The sequence below is a fragment of the Crocodylus porosus genome, unplaced genomic scaffold (genome assembly GCF_001723895.1).
Source record: "Crocodylus porosus isolate Cpor-Errol unplaced genomic scaffold, CroPor_comp1, whole genome shotgun sequence".
Classification (NCBI taxonomy): domain Eukaryota; kingdom Metazoa; phylum Chordata; order Crocodylia; family Crocodylidae; genus Crocodylus; species Crocodylus porosus.
The window spans coordinates 52,554,824-52,569,586 of NW_017728947.1; the positions used below are offsets into that span (position 1 = coordinate 52,554,824).

The following is a 14,763-nucleotide window of genomic DNA, read 5'->3' on the forward strand; positions in this document are numbered from 1 at the left end:
GTACATAACCACTTTACTGGACAAAGAATTAAATTATGTTAAAAGAAAGGCCATAGTGTAGATGTGGAACTTTTTTTGAAGTTAGTTGGAAGCCAACTTTCCATATCTCAAATTGATTTTAAATGTTTTGCCCATCAAGAGCCTACCTGTACTGGATGTATTGAAACTCCTGCAGCGATCTATCCAGGGCCAGCGTACTATCCTCACTATACCTTGGATTGTGGAGTTCCTCTCCCTCGTAGATCATGTTGCTCCTTTTCTTGACTACTATGGGACAGTATTTTCCCTCTTGCTGCAAGTATACAGGTAAGCCCACGAAAGAATACCTGCATCATTCTTGAGAATGTCTTCTTTGGGATTAACTGCATCCCACTTTTCTTCCAAGACAATGTATGAGAAGCTGGACATCAGGTGGGAATGTTATAAAACTCAATTTTGTGCCTGTATGCTACCGTATTTAGTGAAATATAAGATGACTCTGAATTAGATGTCCTTCCCCCCATAACTAGATTCTATATATTGAATGTTTATAATTTTTTATAATTTTCCAAGTATAGAATCTAATTATTGCAGGTTTGCCTTGAATTGGTCCCTTTCCCACTGCTACAGCAGGACAAAATAAATCTGGAGGGTCAGGTATCCCCCTTGTCCTCTGGCACCTTTCCCCCACCTTCTTCCCTCTGCAGCCCCTTCCTCCCTTCCTTATTGTCAGACCCTGCTGCCCCTGAGCATATGCGAGTGAGAAGCAAATTTGAAAGCACTAACCTAGAAATAAACATACCTGCAGTAACTTGCATATAGGGAAATCACTACAGGTACCCATAGACTTAGTTCGTTCAGAATTGATGCAGTTTACGTCTTTTGAAACTGCTGCAATTTTTAGCACCAGTACTCCATAAACATAAATAAGCAGCATTTCTATACCTACTTGTATATAGTACAAACTGAATGACATTAGTTCAAAGCCAAAAGGCTTGTGGTTTACCATATAGTTCATTGGGTTGTGCTGCAGCAGAGATGACAGTGTTTCATGCCATTGTGACCCCACAGCTCAGTACTGCCCAGTATGCATTTGTACTCCAGATAGCACATAGATCTTTTGTGGGAGTTAATTGTCCCCTGCTCGTGACTGGAACCGGGTTCTCTTGTCACAAGTCCTAGGGTGCTCCAGAAATTTTTGTATAGATGAGGCACAGGACAACTTGATCTAGTTCCACCTCTTGGAGGGCAGGGCCATGCTAATCATACATGACAGACTGAGAGAGGAGGTGACAGAGAGATTCTTGGTAAGTTGTGTAAGGGCCCTGTTCAGTGATGATTGCCAGATATCTATGGCTGGTTAAAAAACAGACCCATTGGAAATGGGAAGGAAAGGTATAGCTCAGTAGGAGTGAAGAGGAAGTTTAAGTGTATTCAGTACAGTGGCTCACCATGACTGAAAAAATAGTTCACACTGAGGAGGACTGAGCTCATATATAATTACCATATAGCTTATTCAGATGAGCTGTGCTACTAACCTGGTATGTTTGGTGTGGCTTCGGAATTCCAAGACCTCTGGGCTTGGGCCTGCATGTAGGATGCCTGAAATCCCAGGGTAAGAGCCTGTGGCAAAGGATGCTCGCTGGTTGTAGCGCCATACATGGTGTTTAGGACAATTGAGTTCTGCCTGCTCTATTGATATGGTTTTTTGAAAAACTCAGTTCTGCTCAATTGATATGATTTGGAACTGATTTGGCTAATTTGACTTGGAACACAAAATATATCATAATTAAAAAAAAAAAAAAGTTTGCCCAACATGGGTCATGTGTTTTGTAGTCACGCTCAGTGTTAGCTGCATTTTAATCAACTTCATAGTTGGCTTCCATTACTGAGCACATGTTTAATGATACAGTGTATTTAGTGAGGCTTCCTTGTAAGTGAATGTAAGATGAGGGGCGAAAAACTTTGTCTTCTATTTGAGTAAATATGGTAAGCCATAAGAAACTCACATACCTGAAATGTAGTCCATCCCAAGCTGAAGGGGTTAAAGATGCATTTTTTTTTTTTTAATCAACCCCTCCCCACTACAAAAAAATGCATTTTCCCGAATCACTTGCAAAGTGCTTGTGCCCTTGTAACTGCAGAATTCAGCCCTGAGATTAAACCCCTCCACAACGTTTTCCCATTGCTCAGATACTCCTATTTTGTTTGTTCCAGAAAAATAGATGCTACCCAACTCTGGCTGCTTCAGTTCAAATGCACAGTACAATATACAGATAGACATGTGCGCACCTACACAGAGAATGAGAAACACATTTATAATGGCTAAAGTAGGCTGGTTAGAGGACAAGTCAGAACAATAGACAACCTTAAAAGAAGTTTGAGTGTTACTGGACATTTCTTTTTAAAATAAAGTAGCTGCAGTTTAACTCTGTTTTCCACTACCTTCTCTGTATGGCAGGTCCATGGTACCCTCTGAAGATAAGGAGATGAGTTTCCTAAACAAGCTGTTGATCCTTGCAGTGTTGGGTTGGCTTTTTCAGGTATAATACCTAGAGATGGTAAATGGCTGAGCTCTGAAGCTGCAACTGTACTGAATTCAGTAGAAAAAAAATGATTAAATTTTGAAATGAGGTAAAAATAGAAAAATGTGACAAAATAAAAAGAACCAAAATCCTTTGCACAGTGTCAAACATGCTGTAATTTGAGTTATACTCCTGCTCTGCATCCTGTATGTTTTCCCCTTAGAACTCTTGTAGAAGATTTCACTGTCAAATACATCCCATAATTAATTTCTGTAAAACCTTATAGCTTTCATCCTTATACGTAAGGTGTTTTTCCTTAAGGACAAAACTTCCCAGTTAATTCCCACTATAGCTGGAAGTAGTCTTGTACTGAAAATGTACTGTATTAAGTGCTGTAGGAAAGTGGCAGTGCCTTGCTTTAATCAACAGAATACTTCTTTGGCTGAATAAAAATAGGAGGAGGATGGAGACTTCAGTGCATTTTCACCTGGGAGAAGCATGTCTTGATTAGACTGTTTCTTTAAATTTGCTGGAGATAGATATAAATTAAAGACTCAAGTGTGGGGAAACTGGGGTGGCTGGGAAATGTAGCAAGATGCTACATGTGGCCTCGGGGGTTGAGGTAGTGGGGGTGACATAGGAGAATAGAAGGTCCTCAGTGTGCCATGTTCTTTACAATTTTTTAAAAGTGGAAAATTTTCTCTGACTGCTGTTTTTGAGTTGGATGTTTTAGTCACCTGATGGAACGATAATTCTTCATGGTTTCTGTTCCAGATCCCCTCTGTCCCAGAGGAGCTGTTCTTTACCAATGAAGTCAGACAGGACGCGTTGATGATGGATGCTATGTCATCCGCTCAGGCCTTGGTAAGCTGGTATGAAAATAACTGCTTTGATATTTGCAGTCTCATGGATCCAGCAAGGAAGATTTCGGGGCAAATGAAGCCTGTAGATTGCAGCACTGTATGCAGTGATTTGTCTTCAGTGCAGATGTGATGGATATGGAAACCGTATAAAGCCGCAGTTTGCTTGAGCAGTCAGACTGCACTGCAGACTAGACCTCAGAGGTTCTTGGTGCACTGCCAGAATAACACTAACTGGAAAAAGCATGCACCACCTGTAATGAGATGGTGTTTTGCAGAGATGAGGTGTTGCTGCAAGCATATCCTCAGTCCAGAGTTACAGCTTGTTTCATAGTGCTAGGAGTGATGAACAGAACAGAAACAGAATATAAAGAACTCAAGTAAATCTGTTTTGGGGGATCAACTCCTATCTCATCCTCCATATAACAACCCTACAGGTATTTGAAGTCTGTTACCCTCCTTTTTTTTCTCTTCTCCAAACAATAATCCAGTTTTCTTCAGGCATACTTCCCTGCTGTCTAATGATTTTTTAGTCACTACTGGACTCTTTCCAATCTGTTCACATCTTTCTTGAACTGTGGGACCCAAAACTGGACACTGCTCCAGGTGAGGTCTCACCAACGCTGAATAGAGTGGAAGAATCACTTTCCTTTATTTGCAAGTGACACTCCTGTTAATGCAACCTAGTAGCCTGCTGGCTTTTTTCCAGCAAGAGGACACGGTGGCTTATGTTCAGCTTATGGCTCACTGTAACCCATAGATCCTTTTTTTCAGTACTGTAGCCTAATCGGTCATTCTGCAGTCTGTATTTGTACATGCTGTTATTCTGCCCAAAGTGCAGGACTTTCCATTTGATGTTGAATTTCATTTGATTCATTTCATACCATTTCTTTAATTTATCAAGATCATTCTGAATCATAGCCCTATTCTCAGGCACTGGTTTCTGGAACCAGGGGCTGTGGGTTCAAGTTCCATCTGGGGTGAAACTGCTTGAATTTAGATTGATTTATAAAAGGACCTTTGCTACACTTAACCCAGAGTATCTGAGGGTATGGGAAAATAAATTAGTCCGGAACTCCTTGATGTATTTGACTTTATTGAGGTTTTCTGAAAAACTCTCTTCAGCACACAAGCTCCTTGGTAAGGTATAGTTAAAGTGATGACTTCAGTGTCATTACCCTCATACTGACACCTTGTAGCCTCCTCTAATTTCCTCCTAGTGATTGGTTTCACCTCTACCCTCCTCTCAGGGACAGTGACCCATAGCCACACTGCATTTGTGTCCCTACCCCCAGCACACTCTGCTTCTCCCTGTACTTTGGTAATGACTGATCTTCCTGTGTTCCCCTGTTAGCAGACAGTCTCACGGGGCAGTGGGGCAAGGTCTTATTGTTGGGCATGATAAAAGGAGCAGTAGCTTCAAGACAAAAAAAACCCGTTCAGAGGGAAAGTAATACTCCACAGGTTTGTATTTGGCAGGTTTCCTCCCTCCCCTTGCCCGCATTTGAGGGAGCTTCTAACTTGTCACAGCATTAGGGGTTAATGTTGTTTCCACTAGAGAAGGTGCATGCTCCTTCTCCCAGAATCAGGATGAACATGCTAGCCAGCATATATGTGCATCCTGTTATTAAGCAAGTGCCAGTTGCTTTTCCAGCAGTGGGGAGGAAATAGTCATGAACTTCAGTCTTTTTGAAATGTGTTCAATATATACCAGCTACACTGACAAAAATCTGAAGTTTCTCCCTTAATCCCCATGTTCTCTGACTGAGATATAACAATGGGGCCCATCACTCAGTAGTCCTCTGTCCTGAAAGGCTTAACTGAGTCATGGTAGAAGTATCCATGGAGCTGTAATTCTTTGTGTGGGCCATGTTCTGTTTATCCTCTTTCCCATGTCAACTCTTCCCCAGTCATTGGTGGTAGGGTGGCATTCCTGTACTGGGGTTTCTTTTTCTCTTTTGACAGACATCTACTCTCAGCTGAGTCTGGAGTTTATAACTAAAGGTCATGCAATACCAAGTCTCTGAAATGCAGAGCTGTTCATCATGCATCTCCAGGCACAATTGGGTCCTTAGGTTTTAGAATTTGTTTTGCTTCAAAAGCACTTGATTTGGAATTTAACTTGGCTGCATTATTTCTTTTGATGAAGTGCCTTGAGATATCTGTGAGATGCATAAGATTTCTGATCTTCTAAAGATGATGTTCCTTTTGCAGCTGTCCTTCAAACCCTCCTTTTCTTCATTTGCCAGGATTCTGCAACTTTGGTGGATCAGCAGTTACTTTATACCTGCTGTCCGTATCTTGGTGAGTATTTTCTAGATGTTTATCCCAGCCCTTTTTGGTACTGTGAGTCCTTGGATCACTTTTCTTTCCCATCCCCATCCACTTTGAACCTCAGTCATATCACTGACTTGGTGACAAATCAAATAATGAAAAAAAAGACATAAGTACCTGCAAAGGTGTTTGTTGCAGCAAGGGAAGCTTAGGTTAAATATGAGGAAAGATTTTCTCATTAGGAAAGTAGTAAAGCACTGGAACAGGCTACCTGGAGAAGTTGTGCCATCTCCATCCTTGTAGGTTTTTAGGACCCAGGTAGACAAAGCCTTGGCTAGGATGATATAGTTGGGGATGGTCCCTTCCAACCTGAATTTTCTCTGATCCTATGAAAGGGGAGAAGGAGGCTGTGGATTGGCTGTCCTGCCTTTGCAACGTGAATGATATGCATGGAGACAGGGACCGTGGTTCTCTACCATGGAAGGAAACTTGAATGCTAGACTTCCCTATACTATGTGTCAAAGGAGGAAGGGTTTGGATGAAGAAGGTGGCTTGATCCCCAAACTGATGGTTACTGAAAGGCCGTTAGGACCTGATGTGGTGGAGGATGCCCATTTGGCCAATGTGAAGAGCTAGGGTTAGTTTGGAAGCAAATACTTAAAGCAGAAGGAAAAGTGCCTCACTTCTTGAGGCTGTGTTGTGCTTGTGGATCTGGCTGTAGAGAAAGTTGTACGTCAGTCCAGTGACTCCAGCTGCTGATGAGTCTTTCATGCAGAAGGACTTGAAATCCTTTTTGCTGTGCTCAACCCCTGGCATTCTCTTTGTAGCCCTGTTGGAGCTCTCTGCTCCCACCACCATGGTGGATCTTGCATAGCTGCCACTTTCATCCCACCATTTGATGAATGATTAGGCTGGGAACCTTCAAAGCCACTGCTTTGTAATTCTTTTTATGGGTCACTGTTGAGTGATAGGAAGAATTTTCTGTTTTCCTGTCGTCTTCTGCCTACAAGGGTAGGAAGCTTTTGTCTGGCCTTCCTCTAGGATATGCTGGAATTGTGCAGTCTCTCCCTGCTCCCAACTTTTACTTTTTTCAACTTTTACTGAAGTTGGGGTTTTACAGAACCTGCTGTAGACTGGGAACCTAATTACTTGACTACTTGACTTTTTCTGCCCGTCTGGATCTGTTACCCTGTAGTTCTGCCTTTGTATGTCAGAAAGGCTGTTCACACCTGTTTCTTTTTACAGGTGAGCTGCGGAAAGTGCTGGCCTCCTTTGTGGCAGGCAGTGGAGCAAAGAATGGTGGCTTTATAAGGAAAATAACCCCAACAGCTGCAGAGTCCTTGGCACCCAAACCTTCTGTCACACAGCAGAAACTGCAGGTAGGTGAACAGGGAGGGGCAGTGTGCTGGCTGCTTGCCCAAGACAAATACCTGCTCTCTGTTACCACATGGTGAGACTGCTCTGAGCATAGTCATGGCTTTTCACAGTGGAGTCACAAAAGGAGGGAGTGTTCATAAAATGGCAAGATGCACAGTGATGGCCTGAAACTATGGAAAATAAAACACAGGCATAGACAGCAGGGGTTCTCTTGTTTAACAGCTAGAAGAGGAAGGATGACTGACCCTGCTATCTAGCTGTTAAATCCTGTGATGTTGTGTGTTCACTAAATTGCAGAGAACCTGAATACACATCCCTGTGAGTCTTTTGTATATGTTTAACTCTTGAATCCACAGATGATTCCTTCTGCCCCATCCATATCTTTTCTTCCTCTGTCTTCTTTAGCCCTGACTGACTTTCTCTTTGCTCTGATTCCACTGTAACTGTCCCTTGAAAGGACAAGCATTCTGTGAGTGTGCAGAGGTGTCCATCCTGTAATTAAAGGGTATCTTTTACCTCAAAAAGCAGCACTCCTTTTGAACAGCTCATTAAAAGGAGCTCATTAAGTCTTACAGTAGCCTGGTGTGAAAAGGTGCTGCTTTCTGAATGGAGAAATAGCCACATTCCTTTCTTCCTCCTTTACCAGTCACCTATTTTTTTTACACCTTCTTACAAGACAAAATCTATAAGCTGTGCACTAAATGGTGATCATAAAATCGGGCATAGGTATTTTACAGGTATTACCAAAGGTCGTAACAGCAAAATGCTTGGTAGAGACAGAACTGTGGGCCTTTGGCCCTGTTGTGCATTGTACACAGAATTAAATTTCAGGTTTGTTTCTGTGTAGAGAAGATCATCTCTGTAGAGGGTCCTGGTCTCTTCATAGCTCTTGCTCTTCCTCCTGAACAGGCAGAGCTGGAACAGGCCTTCTTCCACAATCAGCCACCGTCACTGCGGAGAACAGTGGAATTTGTGGCAGAGAGGGTGGGATCCAACTGTGTTAAGCATATCAAGTAAGTGCTTGGGTACACATCTCTGAAAAATGCTTTCCTTCTATCTGGTTTTAATCCTTTGAGGCCAGACTTGGGTTTTCAGTTGCTTGGGGAACTATTGTTCTGGCCTCCCTAGTAGACTGTGCAGTCTAAATTTTGATTGATGCTAAAGCCTTTAAGTCACTCTGGACTAATCTAGTCTTTGTAGAATTCTCATTTAAGCTTGTGAAAATGGTGCCATTTGTCTTGGAAGGAGATTTGTAGTAGTAGTAATAAGTAGAACAAAAACGGCCTGTCCACTAGAGATCTGTGCTGCTGCTGTCTCCTTTCCGCCATCCTCTGACCTCTGTAGATGATATTCACTCCCTACTGTGGAGATCTTTACAGGTATCTCAAAACTTGAGCGAATTACGCCACATGTTTTGGGTGACTCCCATGTCCTGTGTTGTGAACACAACTTGCTTAATTTTGCCTTGATGCCATGTCTGTAGATGTAACAGGGAGGGGTAACAGTACTTCCCAGGTGACTGAGTTGGAACTCCCACCATTTAAATTCTCAGATTCTAGGCAGATGGTTTTATAAATCTGGACACCACAGTTCAGCAGCTCAGGCAGACTTTTCAGACACAGCTAGCAGAAATTATATCTCCTAGGGGTCCCACTCATGGGCAAGAACCCCACTGTACTAGGTACTTTGCAAAAAGCAGAGATGATCCTGCCCTAAAGCTTCTTCCTCCCTGCTTGATGGAGTCAGAAATGATTCAATTTCCTTTCACATAGACCATGTTAGCTGGTATATTCCTACATGATTGTAATGCTTTGTCTACATTAAACTGACTCTCCTGTTACCAGTCTTGGTGGTAACAGTAATGTGAATGCTACTGTAGCCCAGGTATACTCAAGTATATACTCTCCTTCTCCAATTGAAGGGAATTGTTAGCTGGCAGGTGTGCTGTAGGGGAACTGAAAACTGCTCGGTTTCCCTCTGTCCCTAAAGAACCAGGCCAGGACAGTCAGGGGACTTAACTATATACAAATTTATTTTACATTAACTTATTACAAGGAAAAGAAACATGGATATAAACATATGTACTATATAGATATATAGTGTATGTAATATCTAAACAAATAACATAAACAATACCCTCTGGGTAAATGCTATAAAACCTTATTCCAGTGCTCCAGATACAGGTACATCACAGGTAAGTATCTGTTCTGAAACAGATAAACCCCAAAGTAAACATAGATAGCCAGCAGATAAACTATAGGTAAATATAGGTGAACAATAAATAAGCCATAAATAAATACAAATAAACAAAAGATAAAATGATAGCAAAAGGGGGTTGATAGCAAAAGGGGGTCCCAGCAGAACCCTAGGATTCTACTCATCTACTAATTTACAAACATGTGAGTTCACAAAATATAAGGCACAACATCACACCACTGATGGCACGGGAACCTCAAAGATAAACTTAATCCCAAGGGGAAACCCCAGTGCCCTGGGGCTTTTTCCCAATCCCTTCAAGGAAGCTGATAACTTCAGGAGGACCCTCCCAGTGGGACCTCCACTTTCAGGGGCCCTTAACTAACCGGGGGGACTCCCCCTGCCCTGTGGGAATCCTTTTTCCCTGCAACTCAGCTCCCAGGCCTGGAGGGTGGCCCTTGTCCTCGGCACCAAGCTGGTCTCTCACTTATGGGCTTCGGGGGTTGCTGTCCCCTGGAACCAGGCTCCGCTATGCAGGGCTTTTGGGGCCTCTGGCTCAGCCCTGTCTGCTGACTCAGTAGCGCAAGCACCATCTGGCTCCCTGGACTCAACCTTTTGCTATGGGTTGGCGGCCTGGGTCATCTCGGGCTTGGTCTGCTCCTGGACCCTCCGTGCCACACCTCCTGCACTGACTTCCCAGCATCATGTAGGGGGTTGGGGACCTGAACTGCCCAAGTGCTCCAAAGATCCTGCTCCGTGCACTGGCTCTGGCCACATGCCAGAGGCTGCAGACCCGAGCCACCTCATGCAGCTCCCAAGGTCTGGACGCCGTGCGCCATGCTGCACACCAAGAGCCTAGCTGCTGGAGCCGTCCGCTGTTCCCCACCGGTGAAAATCTTCAAGGGCGCTTCTGGGCTGCTGCTTTGCCCTGCTGAGCAGCTCTCCTCAGCTATTCTAAACCCCACTCTTCCCTCTGCCCTTTGTGCTGGGCATGCAGCTCCTTTTATGCTCTCCAGGGCTCTGCCCCTGAAGTCTTCCAGGCCTGATAGTGTTACAGTCTACAGTCAGGTCTGGGAGAGCTCTTCTCCCCCTCCCCTCAGGAAAGGGGCATGACTTAACTCTTCTTGCTGCCTCCTGATTGGTAGATGGGCTCCACCAATCAAAACAGGAAAATCTCAAGCCTGGGCCTCAACCCAAGCTCTGAAAGGCAAGCGTGCTATACTAGTGTTAGCCAGATGCTCGCGGCTGTGTGAAGCCCTGTCTACATTAGTTTTCTCAGGATTACTAAAGCAAAAATAAAAAAGTTGGGGCAGAAAGGCATTTTAAGTGCGTTTCTATTAGCATCTTCTTCTGGAGAAAGCTGCTTCCCTTTTCACTCTGGGTTACATGCACCTAAAACCATAGGGTATAGGCATGTCTGTATTAAGTCAGACTTGCAGCCTCTTATCCAGTGTCGTATCTCTGATAGTGGCCAGCATCTGATGCTGGTACAAGCAAGCTTGCATTCTAGATAGATGTGTAATAATGTCTCTCGCAACAAATCTCATCCTAAATGCTAATAACTAGAGATTGCCTTTACACCTGAAACACTAGGCTGAATATGCTACCTAGAATGTGTCATACTTATCCAACTGCAAGTTTTTGTTACTGGTATAAAAGCCCAGTCCCTTTTGAATCTCATTAATGTTTTTGCTTCAAGCACACTTCATGGTACTGAATTCCAGTGAACTTGAAGGGGTTGGGGATAGTGAAACTTTGGCAATGCAGAATAGTTAGATTAGCAGAATATCATATGACTGGTTCTTTTTAACCAAAATGTTCTGTTTCTTTCATGCTGTAAAGTAAAATGGGGATGAAGAGGTTCAAAACAGGTTGCATGGTTGTATTTCATACTTGTTCAATCTGCCATCACACTGGTTTTTTTTTCCAGGGCCACTTTAGTAGCAGAGCTTGTCAAAAGGGCAGAGGTCATGCTGCAGGAAAAAGTGAAGGAGGACAATACTAATCATGACAAACTGCTGGATGAGATGTGCACTCAGCTTTATGAAGAAGGGGCACAGGCTTTCCTCAAAGGCAGAGAGTAAGAAGGAAAAGCTACATAAATTATTCATTTCTTATCTTCCTTTTTGCTGTGCTATTCTTAGTGCTGTGCTGGCTTTGTCTTGTGACACCTGAGGTGCCACCAAGCACTTCAGTATTTTCAAACACCAGCCTCTGATTTGGCTCAGGACTGATACTTAACTGCATTTGTAACTGAAGCTGTTTCCCTGCTGACTTTCTAATGCCTCTTAGGGATGGGTAAGAGGGCCGCTTAACAAGTTTTGGTGAGGTGTGGAGGGCTGCAAGGTTAGCCCCTCCCCTTGGCAGGTGGCAGGTGCTCTGCCCCCTAATCCCTGACCTTTGCTACTAGAAGTCTCTTCTCTTGCCCAGGGAAGTTCCCCTTTTGGAGGGGGGGCTTGCTTGTATATCGTGGGGGGTGTAGCATGTTGGGGGCATGTGGATCATAGAATCAGAGAAAATGAGGGTTGGAAAGGACCTCAGGAGGTCATCTTGTCCAATCCCTTGCTCAGAGCAGGACCAGCCCCAACTAGATCATTCCAGCCAAGGCTTTGTCTAGCCAGGTCTTGAAATCTTCCAAGGATGGTGCTTCCACCACCTCTCTGGGTAACCTGTTCCAGTGTTTTACATCCCTCCTAGTGAGATAATTCTTCCTAATATCTAACCTAAACTTGCCTTGCTGCAACTTGAGACCGTTGCTCCTTATTCTGTTATAAACTCCTGCAAGACCATTTTAGGCTAGACATAAGGAAGAACTTCTTTACTGTCTGGGCCCCCAAGGTCTGGAATAGCCTGCTGCCAGAGGTAGTTCAGGCACCTGCCTTGAATGCCTTCAAGAGGAACCTGGATGTTTTTCTTGCTGAGATCCTATGACTCCAGCTGACTTCCTGCCCCTGAGGCAGGGGGCTAGATTCCATGATCTTCCAAGGTCCCTTCCAGTCCTAGTGTCTATGAAACCTATGAAATCTTCCACCACTGAGAACGGTCTAGCTCCATCCTCTTTTGAAGCTCCCTTCAGGTAGTCGAAGGTTGCTATTAAATCCCCTCTGTCTCCTCTTCTCTACTAAATAAGCCCAGTTCCCTCAGCCTCTCCTCATAAGTCGTGTCCCCCAGCCCCCTCACTGCTTTTGTTGCCCTCCTCTGGACGCTCCAATTTGTCTACATCCTTTCTGTAGTGGGGAGCCCAAAACAGGACACAGTACTCCTGATGTGGCCTCACCAGTGCTGAATAGAGGGGAATAATCACTTCTTTTGACCTGCTGGCAACACACCTACCAATGCAGCCCAGTATGTTGTTAACCTTCGTGGCAACAAGGGCACACCTCTGGCTCATATTCAGCTATTGTCCACTATCCTTTTCTGCAGAGCTGCTGCCCAGCTAGCCAGCCCCCAGCTGGTACTGGTGCATGCGACTGTTCCATCCTGAGTGCAGGACTTTACACCTGTCCTTGTTGAACCTCATGAGATTTCTTTTGGCCCAATCCTCCAATTTGTCCAGGTCACTCTGAATCCTAGCCCTAACCTCCAGTGTATCTACTGCTTCCCCAGCTTGGTGTTATCTGCAGACTTACTGAGGGTGCACTCTGGCATCTTCCAGGTCATTAATGAAGAAATTGAACAAAACTGACCCCTGTGGCACTCCACTGGATACCAGCTACCAGTCAGACATTGAGCTATTGATTATTACCCTCCGACCCTGATGCTTCAACCAGTTTTCTGCCTGCCTAACAATGCATTCATCCAGCCTGTACTTCCTTAGCTTCCCTACAAGAATGTTGTGGGAGACAATATCAAAAGCCTTGCTAAAATCAAAGTATACCACATCCACCTGTCTCCCTGCATCCACAGAGCCAGTCACCTCATCATTGAAGGCAATCAGGTTGGTCAGGCATGACTTGCCCTTGGTGAATCCATGCTGACTGTTCCTAATTCCCTTTTTCTCCTCCAAGTGCTTAGAAATCAATTCCTTGAGGATCTGCTCCATGATTTTTCCAGGGCCTGAGGTGAGTCTGACCAGTCTGACACAACTTCTCTAGGCAGTCTATTCTACTGCTTCACTATTGTAATAATGAAGAAGTTTTTCATGATATCCAATCTAAACTTACTTTACTACAACTTTAAGCCCTTGATCTGTGTCCTGGTCTCCGAAGCAAGAGAGAAAAGGTGTTTTTCTCTCTTCTTTATGGCAGCCCTTTAGAAAATAGAGGACTGCTATCGTGTGCTGTCTTAAGTACCTTTTCTGTAAGCTGTATACACCTATTTCCTTCAACTTTTTCTCATGACTTGCCTTCCAAGCTTTTTATCATTATTGTTGACTCTCTCTAACTTTTCCATGTCCTCTTTAAAAGGTAGAGCCCAAAACTGCACACAGTACTCTGCAGCCTTTTTTCCCTTCCTTAAATATGGGTACTATGTTTGCCCTTTTCCAGTCATCCAGGACCTTTTCTGGTAGCCATGAGTTTTAAAAGATTATGGACACTGGTTCTGCAATCTCGTCAGCCAACTCCCTAAGCACCCTTGGGTGCATACTATCCTGTCCTTGGACTTGTATATGTCCAGCTTTTCTCAATAGTCCCTAGCCTGTTCTTTCACCTTCTCCCCAAGCTGTGCTGCCCAGTGCAGTAGTCTGGAAGCTGATCTTGCCTGCGAAGACTGAGGTGAATAAGGCATTGAGCACTTCAGCCTTTTCTGCGTTTTCTATCACAAGGTTGCTTCCCCCATTCTCCTGCCCATGAGTTCCTTGAGTGCGTTGAAGTCTGCTTTTCTGAAGTTCAACATCCTTACTCTGCTGCTCTCCATCCTTTCTTTCCTCAGGATCCTGAACTCAGTCATCTTGTGGTCACTGCTGCTCGAGTTGCCATCTACTACTGCATACCCCACCAATTCTTTCCTGTCTGTGAGCAGCAGGTCAAGAAGAGCATGGCCCCTAGTTGGCTGCTCCAGCACTTGCACCTGGAAGTTGTCTCCAACACTCTCCAAAAAATTCCTGGCTTGCCTGCGCACTGCTGTATTGTCCTCCCAGCAGCTCTTAGGGTGATTGAAGTCCCCCATGAGAACCGGGGCTTGTGATCAGGGAAACTTCCACTAGCTGTTTGAAGAAAGCCTTATCTGCCACTTCTCCTGGTCTGGTGGTCTATAGCAGACCCCCACCACAACATCACCCTTGTTGCTGTCCCCTCTAACCTTAACCCAGAAACTCTCAACAGGCTTATTTCCAGTTTCATACTTGAGTTCTGAGCAATCATACGGCTTTTTTTTGTAAATTGCGACTCCTCCTCCTATTCTCCCCTGCCTGTCCTTGCTGAATTGTTTGTACCTGCCCATGACAGTGCTCCAGTCAAGCGAACTGTCCCACCAAGTCTGTTATTCCAATCATGTCATTGGTCTGTGACTGTGTGTGTGGTTGGGGGGGCTCCCCCTTCCAACCCAGCTTCCCGCTGCCCACTCTGATGTGGCTGAGCCCAGCCCCTGCAGGTGTGGGGAGCGGGAAGGGG

At 44.4% G+C, this 14,763-nt stretch overlaps 1 protein-coding gene across 3 annotated transcripts in view; it reads left to right on the forward strand.

Moving 5' to 3' along the window:
• Positions 1-14,763, forward strand: part of CDAN1 (codanin 1) — a 59,084-nt gene that overhangs the window by 30,631 nt on the left and 13,690 nt on the right. For all 3 annotated transcript variants that reach the window (XM_019551345.1, XM_019551346.1, XM_019551347.1), the window contains exons 14-20: positions 140-306; positions 2,441-2,522; positions 3,279-3,368; positions 5,614-5,668; positions 6,884-7,017; positions 7,925-8,028; positions 11,142-11,291. In XM_019551345.1, coding sequence (XP_019406890.1) covers positions 140-306; positions 2,441-2,522; positions 3,279-3,368; positions 5,614-5,668; positions 6,884-7,017; positions 7,925-8,028; positions 11,142-11,291 — 782 coding nt within the window. The remainder of the gene's footprint in view (positions 1-139; positions 307-2,440; positions 2,523-3,278; positions 3,369-5,613; positions 5,669-6,883; positions 7,018-7,924; positions 8,029-11,141; positions 11,292-14,763) is intronic.